Source organism: Selaginella moellendorffii, unplaced genomic scaffold (assembly GCF_000143415.4).
Source record: "Selaginella moellendorffii unplaced genomic scaffold, v1.0 SELMOscaffold_25, whole genome shotgun sequence".
In the NCBI taxonomy this organism is placed as follows: Eukaryota; Viridiplantae; Streptophyta; class Lycopodiopsida; order Selaginellales; family Selaginellaceae; genus Selaginella; species Selaginella moellendorffii.
In genome coordinates, this window is record NW_003314286.1 from 453278 (window position 1) to 468803 (window position 15526).

General features: G+C 51.6%; 7 protein-coding genes across 11 annotated transcripts; 1 reads left to right on the forward strand and 6 right to left on the reverse strand.

Moving 5' to 3' along the window:
• Positions 1 to 7: 7 nt before the first annotated feature.
• On the reverse strand, positions 8 to 2495 carry LOC112347896 (cleavage stimulation factor subunit 50-like). Its single transcript, XM_024679522.1, has 15 exons — positions 2380 to 2495; positions 2239 to 2322; positions 2047 to 2162; positions 1928 to 2000; positions 1770 to 1853; positions 1612 to 1692; positions 1491 to 1561; positions 1390 to 1441; positions 1269 to 1326; positions 1120 to 1220; positions 913 to 1067; positions 749 to 857; positions 641 to 697; positions 436 to 587; positions 8 to 381 (listed from the first exon to the last, which is right to left on the reverse strand). The coding sequence occupies exons 1-15, from the start codon at positions 2479 to 2481 to the stop codon at positions 378 to 380; spliced, it is 1299 nt and encodes a 432-aa protein (XP_024535290.1). The 5' UTR covers positions 2482 to 2495; the 3' UTR covers positions 8 to 377.
• On the forward strand, positions 2495 to 3968 carry LOC9637198. 2 transcript variants are annotated; one of them, XR_002992894.1, is made up of 4 exons: positions 2495 to 2808; positions 3175 to 3253; positions 3305 to 3843; positions 3895 to 3968. XR_002992894.1 is itself a non-coding variant. In XM_002974504.2 (3 exons), the coding sequence occupies exons 1-3, from the start codon at positions 2530 to 2532 to the stop codon at positions 3781 to 3783; spliced, it is 837 nt and encodes a 278-aa protein (XP_002974550.2). In that variant the 5' UTR covers positions 2495 to 2529; the 3' UTR covers positions 3784 to 3912. The 2 variants fall into 2 exon arrangements, 1 of the variants encoding a protein (XP_002974550.2); XM_002974504.2 differs by having other exon boundaries at positions 3305 to 3912.
• On the reverse strand, positions 3904 to 5896 carry LOC9636475 (nuclear speckle RNA-binding protein A). 2 transcript variants are annotated; one of them, XM_002974691.2, is made up of 7 exons: positions 5614 to 5896; positions 5368 to 5540; positions 5231 to 5313; positions 4893 to 5172; positions 4762 to 4823; positions 4616 to 4697; positions 3904 to 4285 (listed from the first exon to the last, which is right to left on the reverse strand). In XM_002974691.2, exons 2-7 carry the CDS (start codon positions 5453 to 5455, stop codon positions 4122 to 4124), a joined length of 759 nt encoding a protein of 252 aa, XP_002974737.2. In that variant the 5' UTR covers positions 5456 to 5540; positions 5614 to 5896; the 3' UTR covers positions 3904 to 4121. The 2 variants fall into 2 exon arrangements, with proteins under 2 accessions (XP_002974737.2, XP_024535289.1); XM_024679521.1 differs by lacking the exon at positions 3904 to 4285 and having other exon boundaries at positions 4339 to 4697.
• A 57-nt stretch (positions 5897 to 5953) lies between these two features.
• LOC9637199 (ATP-dependent Clp protease proteolytic subunit 5, chloroplastic) lies at positions 5954 to 7715 on the reverse strand. Of its 2 annotated transcripts, none has more exons than XM_024679520.1 (10): positions 7556 to 7715; positions 7386 to 7499; positions 7210 to 7333; positions 7064 to 7156; positions 6966 to 7011; positions 6829 to 6901; positions 6729 to 6763; positions 6583 to 6671; positions 6313 to 6522; positions 5954 to 6259 (listed from the first exon to the last, which is right to left on the reverse strand). In XM_024679520.1, exons 1-9 carry the CDS (start codon positions 7672 to 7674, stop codon positions 6319 to 6321), a joined length of 897 nt encoding a protein of 298 aa, XP_024535288.1. In that variant the 5' UTR covers positions 7675 to 7715; the 3' UTR covers positions 5954 to 6259; positions 6313 to 6318. The 2 variants fall into 2 exon arrangements, with proteins under 2 accessions (XP_024535288.1, XP_002974738.2); XM_002974692.2 differs by having other exon boundaries at positions 5954 to 6248; positions 7556 to 7714.
• On the reverse strand, positions 7689 to 11184 carry LOC9637200 (scarecrow-like protein 31). The gene is made up of 2 exons (XM_002974693.2): positions 10943 to 11184; positions 7689 to 8898 (listed from the first exon to the last, which is right to left on the reverse strand). The coding sequence occupies exons 1-2, from the start codon at positions 11099 to 11101 to the stop codon at positions 7729 to 7731; spliced, it is 1329 nt and encodes a 442-aa protein (XP_002974739.2). The 5' UTR covers positions 11102 to 11184; the 3' UTR covers positions 7689 to 7728.
• Positions 11185 to 11651: 467 nt separating this feature from the next.
• Positions 11652 to 13197, reverse strand: LOC9637202 (scarecrow-like protein 14). The gene is made up of 2 exons (XM_002974695.2): positions 13112 to 13197; positions 11652 to 12957 (listed from the first exon to the last, which is right to left on the reverse strand). The coding sequence occupies exons 1-2, from the start codon at positions 13195 to 13197 to the stop codon at positions 11652 to 11654; spliced, it is 1392 nt and encodes a 463-aa protein (XP_002974741.2).
• Positions 13172 to 15517, reverse strand: LOC9637203 (glycerol-3-phosphate 2-O-acyltransferase 6). 2 transcript variants are annotated; one of them, XM_024679519.1, is made up of 4 exons: positions 15480 to 15517; positions 15382 to 15433; positions 14524 to 15322; positions 13172 to 14452 (listed from the first exon to the last, which is right to left on the reverse strand). In XM_024679519.1, exons 3-4 carry the CDS (start codon positions 15196 to 15198, stop codon positions 13529 to 13531), a joined length of 1599 nt encoding a protein of 532 aa, XP_024535287.1. In that variant the 5' UTR covers positions 15199 to 15322; positions 15382 to 15433; positions 15480 to 15517; the 3' UTR covers positions 13172 to 13528. The 2 variants fall into 2 exon arrangements, with proteins under 2 accessions (XP_024535287.1, XP_002974742.2); XM_002974696.2 differs by lacking the exon at positions 15480 to 15517 and having other exon boundaries at positions 14524 to 15305; positions 15357 to 15453.
• Between the last annotated feature and the right edge of the window lie 9 nt (positions 15518 to 15526).

Below are 15526 nucleotides of genomic sequence, written 5' to 3' on the forward strand. Positions count from 1 at the left end.
GCGAGGATAAAGAAAATTCGTGGAGTATTTAAATCGTTGCCTTTAACGAGAATTTATAGGAGTCTTTCCTTCTCAAAACGTTACTAACTTGGAAGCATTGGAGCCGAGTGTCGCTGAGAAGCACCGAAAGGGAAAAGGACTGTGGCGAGAAGCATTCCAGTCTCCACTGCGCTTGAGTGAGATTGTCGGAGTATCAAGCTTCGCAGCTGGTTGATGGCAAGATCGACATTGGTCGTGAAGATCTACTTGCGGTGGAAATCGAATGCTTCTCGGAGATGATTCGGAATGTAGAAAACTCCATGCAGGCAAAAGTTGAAGTAGCACCGTTGTTCGGAATGTTTGTCGGTGTTGTCGAGAGATTTTGCACGAGAAGATCTTCACCTGTAATACAGGATGTGAGTGAACTGTCTAACATCAGTGCAGTAGCAAGCTTACCTCGCTGTTTGCCAGAATCTCACGGTACGATCACTTCCGCATGTTACAAAGCAAGCTTCACTTGGAGAATGCTCGATACAGCGAAGGGCACCGGCGTGATTCGAATTGAGACGACTCATGAGGTCACCAGTAAGAGCATCCCACACGACAACCTGAAAAGATAAAAGTGGTGAGCATGATTGTTTATGGAGCTCATCTAGAATACCTCGCCTTTCGGTTCGTCGCTGGACAAAACGAATTCTTCGTTGTGAGTGAAGACCGCCTGAAAGCAGCACAACGATCATGCAAGTCCAGAGGCATCACTTCGAAAAACCTGGCATCTCGTCTGAGAGTGTTGGCTGCCAATGTAACGCTTGACTTGCCTACCGCTGCCTACATCCCACAGTACTACTGCAAGGTCTTTGCCGCACGAAAGCACGTATCTGCAACACAAACCATCGAAAAGCTTAGGGACCAGCAGCAGTAGTCTATCACCACCTTTGATCTCTTGTAAAAACGGCACTTGTGGCTTCAGCTGAAACATGAGCACCTTGAATCGCCCTGACACACCGAGCAGTTTTTCCATCCCAGAAGCGAACACCGCCATCTTTGCTTGCTGTAACATAAAGACCTCCGTTCTCCGAGAATCTTACCTGCGGTTGAACTTGTCCATCAATCTCACAAAATATTAAGCATAAAGCGCACCTGGTTGATAGCACTACCAACATGCTTCTCTTGAAGGGAGGCTGATACATAGCACTGAAGCGTGTTTGAGTCATAGAGATGAGGTATTGGATGGTCCGTTCCTGGCAAAAACATTAGCGTGAATTTATAACTTCCCATCGAATGCTTACCAGCAAGCAAAAAATCCCCGCATGGATGAAAGCAAACTGATCGCACGTTGTGTGTGTCCTGAAAAGCAAAGCCAAAGCGTTAGACCTCGATCATTTCCAAGTTCCACAAAAACCAGCATACTTGAATCGCTTTGACGGCTCGGCGAGCAGAAGTTTTTGCGAAATCAAAAAACCTGTAGTCATCTTACATCAGAGAAGTTTCAAAAGGCTAATTCGCTTTACTTGATAGTGCGGTCCTTAGCACCAGAAACAAGAATATGAGCTTGAGGATGGAAGTCCAGATCGTTGATAGGCTGCGTCGAAAGCCTCAAGTAAGCAAGAACAAAATCGAAAGAAGACTTGCATGTATATGATCGAAAAACGTCCTGATGGCCGGCCTGATCGATCCTACATCTGGGAGCATCATTTGCTGTATCTTTTCAACCTTCAAGAACAAGAAAAACAAAGGAAGATATCAGCCAAAAGAAGAAGAAAGATGAACACTAGAAAGACTTAACGTACTTCAAACAGCTTGATCGATGCGTCGGCTCCTCCTGTTGCGACGAGCCGGCCATCCGGGCTGAATCGAGCACACCGTGCGGCATTCTGAAACAAAGAAAAGAGACAAAGAAAAAGTTAGCGTGAAAACTTTCTTTCACGCGAACAAAGTAGTGCGCTACCTTATGCTCCGATATTTGCTGGGAGACAAGCTTTGGGAAGAACTTGGACGCGCGTTTGCCTGTTTGTAACGAGCTGCCAAAGAGTAGCACAATGCTAGATCGAAAAAGAGAGAAAGTACTTGAAATCGGTGAGTCTCGATGGTAGGACTGGAAGAGGGCCATATCCGATAGAACTCGTCCCAGCGTCGATGGAAGCTGATCCCCTCGCTGGAGCGCTACTCTCGACGGCAAGTCCCTGCTTACAGAGTAAAAAACGTTAGAAGAATTCGCGAGAATCGTCTGAAAGAATGGAAGGTAGAAGAATTCGCGACCTTCTGGACAAGCTCCAGTAATTTGTTTGGAGGAAGCTCGATGTTAAGAGGGATCATGGTCGCATTTGCGACCGCAGTGGCTGCCTGGAACGAAGAATCATGGAGAATTTCCAGGCGCTCGCAAGGACGAGGATCGATTACCTGGTTGAGATTGTTGTCCCGGAGATACGAGACAATGAGCGCCATCACATGCCGCTGGAGGAGCCCCTCCTGGAGAAGCCGCGATTGATCTACTATACCCATTGCAAAGCTCAAGAACCCTAAAAGGGTTTGAAAAAAAGGAGGACAAGAATGGCAAAGGACGATGGGGCGAAGCAGGCTAAGGGTCGTAAGCGCCGCGGCCCGGCTCCCTCCACGGCGAGGAATCTCCGATCGTGCACGAGCAACGCCAAGGCGACATTGTCGGATGGCGAAGCCAAAGCCCCGGGATCGAGCGAGGATATGGTGGTGAGCTTGGAAGAGATCGAGAATGTGGTTGTGGCTGTGAGCGAGGACGGTACTGCGCCCATCACTCCTTCTACTCCCGCTCCACAGGAAGAGGAGGAAAGCCTCGACGACAACTGGAAAGAGGTTCGTGACGATTCTTTTGTTTGGTCTATTCGCTTGGATCGTGCTAGGATTTTTTCTCCTTCTTTGCTTCTACTCTCCTGGTTCGAGTGCTATGATCTTTGGTTTGCTCGTTTTGATGGATCGTGCTACATTTGCGAAGAAGTTTTTTCTTCGTTTGAGTGCTATGATCTTTGATCTATTCTTTCTCTTGTTTCTGGTTCTACCTATGCTGCTTTCTCTGTGCTTGTGTGATCTATTCCGTGTTTCTTCGTTCCGCTAGAGTTTCTTCCATGTCCTTTATCACAGTTTCTTCTTCTTCTTCTTTCTTTCTCTTTTTGTGTAGAAGCCATAGCCATCGTGGTTTATATCCCACTTTCTTTTTCACAGGTTACGAGGGCCGTATGCTACGAAATGGACGCCGACTTCTCTCACGGCGACGGGCTTCCGGAGATGGAAACCATCGAAGGTAATGGTTTGTTTCCTTCATTTTCATCCAACCAACGAAGGACTTTCACAGCGCCTCCAAAGGAGCCGATCACCGTCCCGGACGATCTCGACGAGGGGCTCAAGCTGCTGGTGAGCAAGAACAGGATGAGGAAGACTGAGGTCTTCAAGCTCAAGCTCGCAATATACCAGCTCTACTCGAAAGTGGGAATTCTGGAAGCAGCCAACGCGGCAGAAGTTGCACAGAGGGAGGAGCTCGACAAGTCCAAGGAACACGCGAGCAAGCTCCAGCAGGAGCTTAACGAGGCCGTGGAGGAGCTCAAGAGGGCGAAGGAAGACAACGCCGGGCTCAAAGCTCGGGTGGAGGAGCTGACTCGCGCCATCGACGCGGATCAGGACGAGGAGAAGGCGAGGAAAGCCGAGAAGCTCGAGAAGGAGATCGAGAGCCTCAAGTCGCAGATCAAGCAAAAGAATGGAGTCATCGCGCTGCTGCGAAACAGCTACGGCGATCCACGAGCCAGTCTTGCCGCGAGGCAGTTTATGACACCATAGCTGCAAAGTAGCCCAAGTTAAGCATGGCACCATAGCTGCGAAGCAACCATAGCATACCAAGTAAGCTCTAGTGAAGATCTTTGTGTAGCTAACTCTTCGTCCTCTATACAGCATAGTAACTTAGCAGCAGCAAGGAAAAGAAAGGAGAAAGTTTTGGAAAGCTCTCTCACTCTCTTGACTACTTTTATTCGTTCGTGTTCCAGACGAAGATCTCGAACAGGATGTGGAGAAAAGCGAGAAGAAGCTCAAGGTGGTGGTGGCAAAACAAAGGAGGTTCTCGTCTCTCTCTCTCTCTCTTTCTCTCTCTCTCAATCTCTTTCTTTCTCTAGAGAGAATTTTTAACGGCGTCGATCTCTGCGATTGTTGTTGGTGTTGTTGGCAAACTGTGCTCGGTCTCGGACTCTAAGCGGGGATCGAGATCGCGGAGCACCTCTCGGGCCGTATCGAGCAAACGTAAGTCGCAAAACGTACGAATCGGGATCATTCTCATCAAACTTATAACCTGCAAGGCCCGCGCACGGTTTTTAAGTTCTGGGAAAGCTCTCAAGGTTGGTTCTTTAGACCATGATCGTTCCTTTCCTCTGTTTACTCATTCTCATTCTTTTCTCTTTCTCTTCTTTTTTAACGTTTCGTTTAGGAAAAGTTCGAAGAATGCCAAGCCAGTCCCTTGGCAAAATGATAGTACAAGCTGGAAAAGTGTGAGTTTCCCAGGAGCTACAACTCCCAGGCCCGTCCCAGGGACTTAAAGAAACACCAGCAGGGAGGAGCATGATCATGGTGACCCAAAGCAGGAAGCAAAACGTAAAAGGAAAGAAGAACGCGAGCACTCTACCTTGCAAGGCTTCCAAGGCCGTGGCCGCGCACTTGGCATCCATGAACTCCACGAAGCACAAGACCAGCTTCTCCCCGGTTGCCTGCGCAGCAAAAAACTTTCGATAAAAACTTTGACGAAACTTTCGAGAACAAGGAAGATCTTACTCTCTTTGCGTCCTTGTGAACAAGCCGAACTTCTTTGAAACCGATGAATGGCCGGAAGATATCTGAGACAACTCCAGTCAAGGCCACAAAACCATATGAGAGAAATCGAGAAACGATCACTGAAAGGATACGTGCTGCCTCTCTGCGCGTACAGTCCGATGGCAATCCATCCACGAAAAGAGTGGAGGATGCGTCGTGAGGGAGGCCATCGCCGGTGTTGATGTTCAAGTTGGATCGAGCTCCGGCTAAGCAGGCAACGTCGTATCCCATCATCTGGGAAGTTTGCGTGATCAGCGACGAATCATCCAGCGCTGATAGCCCGGCCCCGAGAGCGCTCAAACTGGCAGCACCACTCACGCCGAGCCCGACTCCAGACAATCCCAAGTCCGAGGAAAGTCCCGCAAACGAAAGCTGCCGAAAAAACACGAAAGTTGTGTGTTTTGTTTTCTCCACATTGTGAAAGATCTACCCCGTTGCGCAAGAGATCCGAGGATGTTGTGAGTTGATCGCCTTCGCGGCCTCCCCAGCCACCTCGATCATCGTAAGTTCTCTCTGAGTGAAAGAAGAAGTTAACAAAGAAAGAGAAAGAACCAAAACAAATTTTACCGTAGTCTCGTCGGGGTCTCTTTGGCGAGGGCGATGGAGTCCTCCTGTCAGCAGTAGCGTAATTCCATCTAGCCCCAAAGTCAGCCATCCCTAGAGCAATGCCAATCAATCCCTCGCTTCTCTCGCTCTCTCTCGCGCGCGCGCTATGGATGAATCCGGGGTCCTCCAAATTCCTGGAGCATTCGGCAAGAAGATCACAAATTACTCTACCAGAGACCTCTGGATCGCGGAATTGGATGCTCTTACCATGGATCTGCAGCGCCACACCCCGATAGCGTCGCGTACAGCTCTCCCCTGTTTTCTCTCTTTTTTTTTCCCTTTCAGATATATGGGGTTAGGGCAAACCAGACATATAAAAGATCTGATGTGGCTATTCCGTTGGAGAATCAATCTTGGCCGTCCATCACATCCTATAAAAACTTAGAAAGATAGAAAAGAGGGCTTGCTATGGCGCTTCTCTTCCACGCTCCAGCGTTGTGTTCTTCGCTTCTCTTCCACGCGCCAACGTTGTGTTCTTCAATTCATCCCTTCAACAAAGCAACGAGAATAAGAATTCCAATGCAAATCTACACAACAAAGAATTCTAGAATGCTAAGAAATCCATCTATTGTGGCAGGAGCTACCAACAAGCCAGAATCCACAGGAGAAAAAGAAGACCAAGCAATCTCACCAGTAGGCCTAGAGAAATCCCTGGCCAAACTATTCCGAAGTAAGCTCTGGATCGCCGTGCTCTCGCTCTTTCTCACGGCCTTCATAGCCGGCTACCTTTACTTCTTTATCACGGGGAATGGAGCTGACGAAGTTCCCATCATGAAGTACCAGTACTACCAGTACACCAAATCAATCACGAAGTAGAATAAGCTCCGCTCGTTATTTCGTTCCTAGAAGAGAACTTCGTTGGTTTAGAAAGAACAGCAAGAGAAAAGAATGAAGAAATGCAATTACCTCTCCTCAAGCTGCTGCCGGAGCTGGAAGTGGTGATAGCGCTTTCAGTGGATTGGAAATGACACCGTCAATGAGGCCATACTCTTGAGCTTCCTTGGGACTCATGAAGAAATCCCGGTCGGTGTCTTGAATTATCCTTTCCAGTGGCTGCCCGGTGTGATAAGATAGATAGCTGTTCAAGTTCGCTTTGTGATGCAAGATTTCATTGGCCTGTCGTCATTTTGAATGTCAGTTACTCCATCCATGAATACGAACTCATCGCTTGTGTACCTGGATCTCAATGTCGGACTGCTGTCCTTGAGCGCCACCGAGCGGCTGGTGAATCATGATCCTAGAATTTGGTAAACTATAACGCTTTCCTGGAGTTTCAAAATGGCAGACGTGAGAAAAAAAAATCATGTAAGTGTGTAGAATACCTTTTGTGCCTGCACTAAGAAGAAAAGCACCCATACTACAAAACCATGAAAGAGATGAAATGTGTTTAGAAAACGAGTCACATAGGACTGAGAAGCAAACCTTGCAGCGAGACCAACACAGACAGTACTCACGTCCGGACGAATGTGCCTCATGGTGTCAAACACGGCCATTCCTGAGCAGAAAGAAAATAAATTGTTAGCTGACAACTCGATAGGGAAAAAAAAAAAAAACCATACCAGCGGTAACGGAACCTCCAGGTGAATTTACATACATGACAATATCCTACAAAATCAATCGAGCTTTAACCATCTTCTACATGTTATAACCCACAAACCTTCTTTGGATCCGCAGCATCCAGATAGAGAAGCTGCGCAACAATGAGATTTGCCATATCATCGTCAACAGCTCCACCGCATCGAATTATCCGCTGAAAGTATCAAGCAAGGAAAATTTACAAAACAGATCAAACGACAAACTTACGTGCTGGAAGAGCTGAGTGATAACACTCTGAAAGCGCTCTTGTAGCATGGGAGGTGGACCTTGGCCTTGCCCAGCAGCGTAAGCACCTCCCAGATATGCCGAGGGCGGCACCTCCAAATCTCTCCTGCGAAGAGAAAGAAAATTAAAAAAATCTCTCAATCGCTCCAGTAGAGTACCTAATCGACCACAATCCATCATGAATCGTTGCATCCGGGGACCAAAACCGCTCGCTAGAGAAACTACTGTGCTGCATTTTCGACGCCCTAGCTGTGCACGACAGCCGCTTCGATCTAAAACACGAGCAGCCAAAGCATGAGCAATCCAGCACAGAGCAATGCGCGCTTGCCTGCCCCGAAACCGCACGGGAAGAGCGGCGCTACCGCTGCCATGCCTGCCGCTCCGCTGCTGCTCGCATTGCGGCCCCTGGTGGAGAAGCTCCGGCGCGCTGGCGAGCGCCATAGCCATTTTCACAAGAACCCTAAAATACGCCGCCCTTGTTAAATTATCTGGAGATTCTATTCAAGAAGTCCAGTTGCTAATGGCGATGAGGACCTGTCGATTCCTCCGCAAGAGGATCCAATTCCCGCTGCGCCCCACGCTATACTCTCTCGCATTCGAGTACGTCGCTAGCATTTGCTTCGCTCCAGCATAGACATGGGGCTTGATCTTGTAGCCCTCGAACCCGGCCCCGCGCATCAGCTCGTGCCACTGCTTGTATCCCTCGGGCCTCTCCACGCGCTCGTCGCCCTCGCACGCCAACGTGTTGAGCAGCTCCAGCCCGCGGAGCTGCTCCAGGAACCTCCTCTCGCCCGCGAATCGCGACTCCCCCAGCGACGCGGCGATGTCTTCAAACATGCCGGCGTAGAACTCGAAGGCCTCTCGCGCGCGCGCCACCAGCGATGGCGAGTTGAATCCCACTGGAGGGAAGGCGGCGTTGAGGAAGAGCTTGGGCTCCATCGCGTGGATGTTCCTCAGGAACCTCCTCTTTGGATCGTCCGAGAGCTCGCGCAGCTTGTGGAACGAAGTCACGATCAGGACGTCGTCTGGCTGGATCATGAGCTGCGATGGTTCGATCGAGTCCCAGTCGGCCGTCACCACCGAGTGGAACTCGAATGGAACGCCGACGCTGCTGGCGTAGCGGCCGAGCTTGGCGCCCACATCCTCCCTGGGATAGAAGAGGGCGTTGCTTGGTCGATCCACCGCGGTGACGCGAAAGTGTGGCGGGCCGCAGGATCTTTCGGAGAAATCCTTGATCAGGCACAGCCACCGATAGCCCGGACCGATTCCAAAATCGACTACGTGCACGCGAGCCGCCGACGATGTCTCGTCCAGGATCGTCTGGTTCGTGAAGAAGATTGGCAGCCCAAAGCCCGGGATTCTCTCCGCGACTGTGGCGAACAACTGGAGGATCTCGTCGATGGGTCGCCTGGATTTGATGAGGCCATTGTAGAGCAGGCTCCCGGTGCCAGTGATTCGAGCCACGAGCGCTTCGGAGAAGTAGAAGGCTAGGCGCTCCACCGTGGTTCCTGTGGGAGAGGACTTGTCTCTCAGCCCGCTGACGAGCGCGTAGGCTTGGGTGGTGGCATCCGCGGCGATGGCTTCGCAGCACTTGACGATCGATGCTTTGAGATCTCTCATGAGCTTGGCTTCCTCAACCGCGACCAGATTGTCAGTTTGTTGATCGAGGACCAGATTGTCAGTTTGCTGATCGATTTGATGGTCACCGGCATCGTCTAGCTCTATGAAGGAATCAAAGAGGGATTGCGCGTACCCGTGATCCTGATTGTTAGAGTTGTCCGCCACAGGTTGGAACTCGCTCCAGTTGGATTGCAGATCATCGCCTTCCATCTAGACAGATCACCGTACTTATTCGCGGTACTTATAGCGCGACAAATGAAGGATCAATTCTCTTCCTAGCTTCTCAGTTCTTTCCTCACAGAAAAGTTTGAGGATTCCATGATGCTCGTGATCAGCAAATCAGACCAAAACTTGTGGTCCACAGTTTGAATCTTCGGGATTGCTCCAGGTTGCCGAGAGGTTCATCAAAGCTGTGGATGACTCGCAACTTAGAAATCCACAAATGGCTTACTTCGTGTCAATGGACAAGCAGGACTTACTCAAGCAAGCCGCTGCTTCCACGGAGACACCAACCCCAAACTTTAGAAAATTTACTTGAGAGCGACCATTTTGAAAAGATCCTACTCGCGGCGTTACGTGTGCATCTAAGACCTTGTCTTTGGACTCCCATCTATGAAAGCAAAAGAGAGAGAACTCACTTTCTCGCTTATGGCCTGTTGAATGACCAAAGTGTTGGAGGAAATGCTCAACACGGCAGTCTCTTTCCGTTGACCGGCCAAATGAAAGAGACGAAATTGACAAAAATTCCATGACTGGAAATTCGTAATTGATTTGCTTAAGCAAATCTGATTGATAGTGAATAATATTTCCAATATTTCCAATATTCTAATGTCGTGATTGGAGGATCAGTAAGATAAGTACCAAAGCATGAGCAATCTAGCCGCGCTACCGCTGCCATGCCGCCAGCTGCCGTTACATTGCTGCTGGCATCTCCGGTGAGCTTTAGTCAAATTCAACAAGTCCAGTTGCTAATAGCGATGAGGACCTGCCGATTCCTCCGCAAGAGGATCCAATTCCCGCTGCGCCCCACGCTATACTCTCTCGCATTCGAGTACGTCGCCAGCATTTTCTTCGCTCCAGCATAGACATGGCGCTTGATCTCGTAGCCCTCGAAACCGGCCCCGCGCATCAGCTCCTGCCACTGCTTGTATCCCTCGGGCCTCTCCACGCGCTCCTCGCCCTCGCACGCCAACGTGTTGAGCAGCTCCAGCCCGCGGAGCTGCTCCAGGAACCTCCTCTCGCCCGCAAATCGCGACTCCGCCAGCGACGCGGCGATGGCTTCAAACATGCCGGCGTAGAACTCGAAGGCCTCTCGCGCGCGCGCCACCAGCGATGGCGAGTTGAATCCCACCGGAGGAAAGGCGGCGTTGAGAAAGAGCTTGGGCTCCATCGCGTGGATGTTCCTCAGGAACCTCCTCTTTGGATCGTCCGAGAGCTCGCGCAGCTTGTGGAATGAAGTCACGATCAGGACGTCGTCCGGCTGGATCATGAGCTGCGATGGTCCGATCGAATCCCAGTCGGCAGTCACCACCGAGTGGAACTCGAATGGAACGCCGAGGCTGCTGGCGTAGCGGCCGAGCTTGGCGCCCACATCCTCCCTGGGATATAAGAGAGAGTTGCTTGGTCGATCCACTGCGGTGACGCGAAAGTGTGGCGGGCCGCCGGATCTCTCGGAGAAATCCTTGATCAGGCACAGCCACCGATAGCCCGGACCGATTCCAAAATCGACTACGTGCACGCGAGCCGCCGACGATGTCTCGTCCAGGATCGTCTGGTTCGTGAAGAAGATTGGCAGCCCAAAGCCCGGGGAGGTCTCCGCGACTGTGGCGAACAACTGGAGGATCTCGTCGATGGGTCGCTTGGATTTGATGAGGCCATTGTAGAGCAGGCTCCCGGTGCCAGTGCTTCGAGCCACGAGCGCCTCGGAGAAGTAGAAGGCTAGGCGCTCCACCGTGGTTCCTGTGGGAGAGGACTTGTCTCTCAGCTCGCTGACGAGCTCGTAGGCTTGGGTGGTGGCATTCGCGGCGATGGCTTCGCAGCACTTGACGATCGATGCTTTGAGATATCTCATGAGCTTGGCTTCCTCAGCCGCGACCAGATTGTCAGTTTGCTGATCGATTTGATGGTCACCGGCATCGTCTAGCTCTATGAAGGAGTCAAAGAGGGATTGCGCGTACCCGTGATCCTGATTGTTAGAGTTGTCCGCCATAGGGTTGGACTCGCTCCAGTTGGATTGCCGACCATCGCCTTCCATCTAGACAGATCACCGTACTTATTGACGGTACTTATAGCGCCACAAATGAAGGATCATTTGCTTCTCAGTTCTTTCCTCACAGAATAGTTTGAGGATTCCATGATGCTCGTGATCAGCAAATCAGACCAAAACTCTTGGTCCACAGCTGGAATGGAAAACTTTAAAAAATTTACTTGAGAGCGACCATTTTGAAAAGATCCTACTCGCAGCGTTACGTGTGCATCTAAGACCTTGTCTTTTGCAAACGATCCCATGATCTCAGTTTAACACTCTTTCCACTGACACTTGACAGCGAGATTGACAAAAATTCCTCTTTTCAATAATTGATTTGCTTAAGCAAATCTAGTGAATATTCCTTTAAAATATTTCCAATATTCTGAGGTATTTTATGGTTATTATTCATTTCTAATGTCGTAAGATCAGTAAGATAAGTACCAAAGCATGAGCAATCTAGCAAAGAGAAAGCTGCCCGGAACAGCCGCGCTACCGCTGCCATGCCGCCAGCTGACGTTACATTGCTGCTCGCATCTCCGGCGAGCTTTAGTCAAATTCAACAAGTCCAGTTGCTAATGGCGATGAGGACCTGCCCATTCCTCCGCAAGAGGATCCAATTCCCGCTGCGCCCCACGCTAAACTCTCTCGCACTCGAGTACGTCGCCAGCATTTGTTTTGCTCCAGCGTAGACATGGCGCTTGATCTCATAGCCCTGGAAGCCGGCCCCGCGCATCAGCTCGTGCCACTGCTTGTACCCCTCGGGCCTCTTCACGCGATCCTCGCCCTCGCACGCCACTGTGTTGAGGATCTCCAGCCCGCGGAGCTGCTCCAGGAACCTCCTCTCGCCCGCGAATCGTGACTCCGCCAGCGACGCGGCGATGGCTTCAAACACGCCCGCGTGGAAGTCGAAGGCCTCTCGCGCGCGCGCCACCAGCGATGGCGAGTTGAATCCCACTGGAGGGAAGGCGGCGTTGAGGAAGAGCTTGGGCTCCATCCCGTGGATGTTCCTCAGGAACCTCCTCTTCGAATCGTTCGAGAGCTCGCGCAGCTCGTGGAACGAGGTGACGATCAGGACCTCCTCCGGCTGGATCATCAGCTGCGAGGATTGGATCGAATCCCATTCGGCGGTCACGACCGAGTGGAACTCGAATGGAACGCCGAGGCTGCTGGCGTATCTCTCGAGCTTGCCACCCACATCTTCCCTGGGGAAAAAGAGGGAGTTGCTCGGTCGATCTACCGCGGTGACACGAAAGTGTGGCGGGCCGCCGGATCTCTCGGAGAAATCCTTGATCAGGCACAGCCACCGATAGCCCGGACCGATTCCAAAGTCGACTACGTGCACGCGGGCCGCCGACGATGTCTCGTCCAGGATCGTCTGGTTCGTGAAGAAGATTGGCAGCCCAAAGCCCGGGGAGGTCTGCGCGACTGTGGCGAAGATCTGGAGGGTCTCGTCGATGGTTCGCCTGGATTTGAAGGTATTATAGAGCAGCCTCCCGGTGCCAGTGATTCGAGCTATGAGTGCCTCGGAGAAGTAGAAGGCTAGGCGCTCCACTGTGGTTCCTGTGGAAGAGGACTTGTCCCTCAGCTCGCTGACGAGCGCGTAGGCTTGGGTGGTGGCATTCGCGGCGATGGCTTCGCAGCACTTGACGATCGATGCTTTGAGATCTGTCATGGGCTTGGCATCCTCGATCATATTGTCGGTTTGTTGATGATCGATACCGGCACCGCCTAGCTCTAGGAAGGAATCAAAGAGAGATTGTGCGTACCCGTGATCGCGATCGTGATTGTTAGAGCTGCCTTGGCATGGACGCGAACGTGGTGCTGGAGCTGGTCCTTGAACGACTTGAGCAACATCACGTAGTCTGCCAGTTGGGAGCTCCAGGAATTGGAATCCAGACCATCGCCTTCCATGATGATATATATTCGTTCTTCATGGATAGCAAAGAAAGAACTAAGAGTTTGATCCTCGAAACTTCGCTATAAGTATGTTGATTTTGTTCCTCAGATTGAGTCAACCTTGAACGCTCGTGAGAACTTTTGGTCCACTTTCGGATTATCACGAATGGACCAGCAAGCTGACACGAAACTTTCGGGAAAACCATTTCAAAGCAAAGTGTGTAACAATTGGGTATACATCTAATCTGTCCTTGTTGCCCATTTGTCGTTGAAAGGTACCATGGACATCAGTCTACAAACGATGTTTCCCATGCTGGATCTCAGTTCCAACGCAGCCCATAGTTCGAGAAGCACAGAGAAACACGGCACCTCTGCTTCGCAGGAAAGAGACGAGATGCCAAGACGATTCGCAGTCTTAACACTTGTGGAAACCAATCAGAAGTACTGCTCAGATTCTCGCAGGTCATTCTTCTCAAGTGACAAAGCACACGTCACTACCACGTCAGATCCACGTCGGTAGGAGAGCTTCTCTATTCTTTAGCTCCCCATCTTGCTCCTCAGCCGCTTCATGGACCGCCGCAAGCTCTTTTGCTTGTTGGCGACACCGCCCTCGTTCCCGGCCAGCATCAGGTACTTATCCTTCCTCGTCAAGTTCGTGCACTGGAATCCCAGCTTGTCGGCGATCCTCCTCTGGATCAAGTTCGCAACGTCGTGAGCCGAGTTCCCGGCCGCGCAAGTCATCTCCCACGGCAGCTGATCCAGGAACCACATCTCGTACTCGGGCCGGGGATTCATCAGGAAGTAGAGCGGGTCGAGCGCCTTCCAGCCGCGAGCGGTAGTGCCGTAGAAGAGCTGGACGCGGGCGTCCATGGCTACCGGGACGATCGCGTCGGACAGCTCCGCGAAGAGCGAGCTGAATCGCAGCAAGTATGGCTCGCGGCACGTCGTCCCCTCGGGACACACCACCAGATCCTTGCACTCGTCCAGGAGGATGTTGTGCATGCGCCGCGCGTCCTGGCTCCGGCAGCGCGTGAGCCGGACCGTTTTGATCGGGGCCAGGACCTCGGACACCCGGCTGATGCTGTACGTCACGGCCGACACCCTGCGCTGCACGCCGCCCGAGAGGAACACCGGGTCCAGCAGCGTGCGGTGCGAGCAGACGAAGAGCGTGCCGCCACCTTTGTTGGTACTGCTGCTGGTGGGCGGTGTGCCGTTGACGCGGATACGGACGCCGAGCAAGGCGCAGACGAGGACGACGATGCGGGTGTCGTTGATGAGAAGCGGGACCGAGCCGCGGAGGAATGCGAGAGGGATGCCGACTGGCGACCAGAGGAGGAGCGTGAGAGCTTTCGCTGGAGTCGGGCGGCACGCGATTCTACCGTCGTGGAATATAAGCGGCTTTGGGTACTCGTCGCGCGGTACAGTCGGGGCATTGGAGCTGTTTAGAACGACGAAGGCTTCCTGGGAGAAAAAAAACAAAGTGTCTGTTAGCAAGAGCAAGACAAGAAACACGAAAAGAAAAAAAACTTGACCTTGCACAGTGCCATGTATGGAAAATCCGTGCTCTTGCAGCCCAATGCCAGGTCCGGTAGTCTGTCTCGCAGGTACTTCCTCACAGCAAAGGCCTTGTTTCCCCCTTCCAGAACTCCCGGGCTCTGGAGAAATCCCGTGCAAAAGCCTCCTCGAGCAACGTGAACTTCGGTCCCCAGCACCACGTCCACTCCCAGGTAGTGCTTGAGGAAATGCTCCACCATCACTCTAGGCGACGCCGTGATCACGTACTTGGTGCCGCAAGCCGTGAAGACCCGAAAGGCGTGGAGGTGCATATCTTCCAGGTAGAACTTCGGGAGCACGGCCACCGCAACTCGCTCGATCACCGACACCTTGATGCCGATGAAGGAGATGAAAGTCATTATCTGAATCGCTGTCGCTTGGGATGCTAGAAGCCATATTGCCGGATACGCGAAGAGGAGAATAGCTGCTCGGAGGACGCTTCCGGCCTCAAAAGCCACCAGGAGGAAATATGGGAAATAGCTGGCTGACCTGAGGAGAGTGCCTTCCAAATCTGAAACCACCAAGTCGTCACTCCTGTCAAGGAAGTCGCAGCTCTCTACTGGCTCGAATGGAACAGGAGTTTGCCTGACGTTCTTGAGAAACTCCCACAGCTTCACCACCATAGATGTTTTCTTCTTCTTCTTCTCACCCATGGCTCCTCGGCTGTTGTGCTTCGTCCACCCAGAGGAGAGAGCAAGAAGCACATGAGGCAGCCTACGGCCAGAGTGGTAGCTTCTCCGCCAGCATTAATGTAGCAGGTCTGCAGTGAATGCGTACCTGCGTAAAAGTCGTCAAGTGTAATTCAACAAACCTCAAGTGAAAACCACAAAGAAAACCTCATCACTGGCTGCGGTTTGCATTTGTTTCGGGGATTAGACAACGTAACTTCTGCACCAAACATGGTCAGAAAGAAAGCGTTGCTTTGGATACTTACCGTTTACACGGAGAGTTAAAAAGGAAAATAGTCTGATGAAGCTGAGT

What these genes read in the sequence shown, in the direction of transcription:
- LOC112347896 (XM_024679522.1), bottom strand. Translation starts at nt 2,481, where the DNA reads ATGGGTATAGTAGATCAATCGCGGCTTCTCCAGGAGGGGCTCCTCCAG. An exon ending in AGCAAATATCGGAGCATAAG is followed by an intron (nt 1,854 to 1,927) that starts GTAGCGCACTAC and finishes TCTTTGTTTCAG; the next exon opens with AATGCCGCACGGTGTGCTCG. An exon ending in GTTTTTACAAGAGATCAAAG is followed by an intron (nt 858 to 912) that starts GTGGTGATAGAC and finishes TTTGTGTTGCAG; the next exon opens with ATACGTGCTTTCGTGCGGCA.
- LOC9637198 (XM_002974504.2), top strand. Translation starts at nt 2,530, where the DNA reads ATGGCAAAGGACGATGGGGCGAAGCAGGCTAAGGGTCGTAAGCGCCGC. An exon ending in TCGACGACAACTGGAAAGAG is followed by an intron (nt 2,809 to 3,174) that starts GTTCGTGACGAT and finishes TCTTTTTCACAG; the next exon opens with GTTACGAGGGCCGTATGCTA. An exon ending in GGAGATGGAAACCATCGAAG is followed by an intron (nt 3,254 to 3,304) that starts GTAATGGTTTGT and finishes GGACTTTCACAG; the next exon opens with CGCCTCCAAAGGAGCCGATC.
- LOC9636475 (XM_024679521.1), bottom strand. Translation starts at nt 5,455, where the DNA reads ATGGCTGACTTTGGGGCTAGATGGAATTACGCTACTGCTGACAGGAGG. An exon ending in GAGACCCCGACGAGACTACG is followed by an intron (nt 5,314 to 5,367) that starts GTAAAATTTGTT and finishes TCTTTCACTCAG; the next exon opens with AGAGAACTTACGATGATCGA. An exon ending in TACGCGCAGAGAGGCAGCAC is followed by an intron (nt 4,824 to 4,892) that starts GTATCCTTTCAG and finishes GAGTTGTCTCAG; the next exon opens with ATATCTTCCGGCCATTCATC.
- LOC9637199 (XM_024679520.1), bottom strand. Translation starts at nt 7,674, where the DNA reads ATGGCTATGGCGCTCGCCAGCGCGCCGGAGCTTCTCCACCAGGGGCCG. An exon ending in GATGGATTGTGGTCGATTAG is followed by an intron (nt 7,334 to 7,385) that starts GTACTCTACTGG and finishes TTCTCTTCGCAG; the next exon opens with GAGAGATTTGGAGGTGCCGC. An exon ending in AGTCCGACATTGAGATCCAG is followed by an intron (nt 6,523 to 6,582) that starts GTACACAAGCGA and finishes AAATGACGACAG; the next exon opens with GCCAATGAAATCTTGCATCA.
- LOC9637200 (XM_002974693.2), bottom strand. Translation starts at nt 11,101, where the DNA reads ATGGAAGGCGATGGTCGGCAATCCAACTGGAGCGAGTCCAACCCTATG. An exon ending in ATCAGCAAACTGACAATCTG is followed by an intron (nt 8,899 to 10,942) that starts GTCGCGGCTGAG and finishes ACTGACAATCTG; the next exon opens with GTCCTCGATCAACAAACTGA.
- LOC9637202 (XM_002974695.2), bottom strand. Translation starts at nt 13,197, where the DNA reads ATGGTTTTCCCGAAAGTTTCGTGTCAGCTTGCTGGTCCATTCGTGATA. An exon ending in AGTTCTCACGAGCGTTCAAG is followed by an intron (nt 12,958 to 13,111) that starts GTTGACTCAATC and finishes CCCAACTGGCAG; the next exon opens with ACTACGTGATGTTGCTCAAG.
- LOC9637203 (XM_024679519.1), bottom strand. Translation starts at nt 15,198, where the DNA reads ATGGGTGAGAAGAAGAAGAAGAAAACATCTATGGTGGTGAAGCTGTGG. An exon ending in CATACATGGCACTGTGCAAG is followed by an intron (nt 14,453 to 14,523) that starts GTCAAGTTTTTT and finishes TTTTTCTCCCAG; the next exon opens with GAAGCCTTCGTCGTTCTAAA.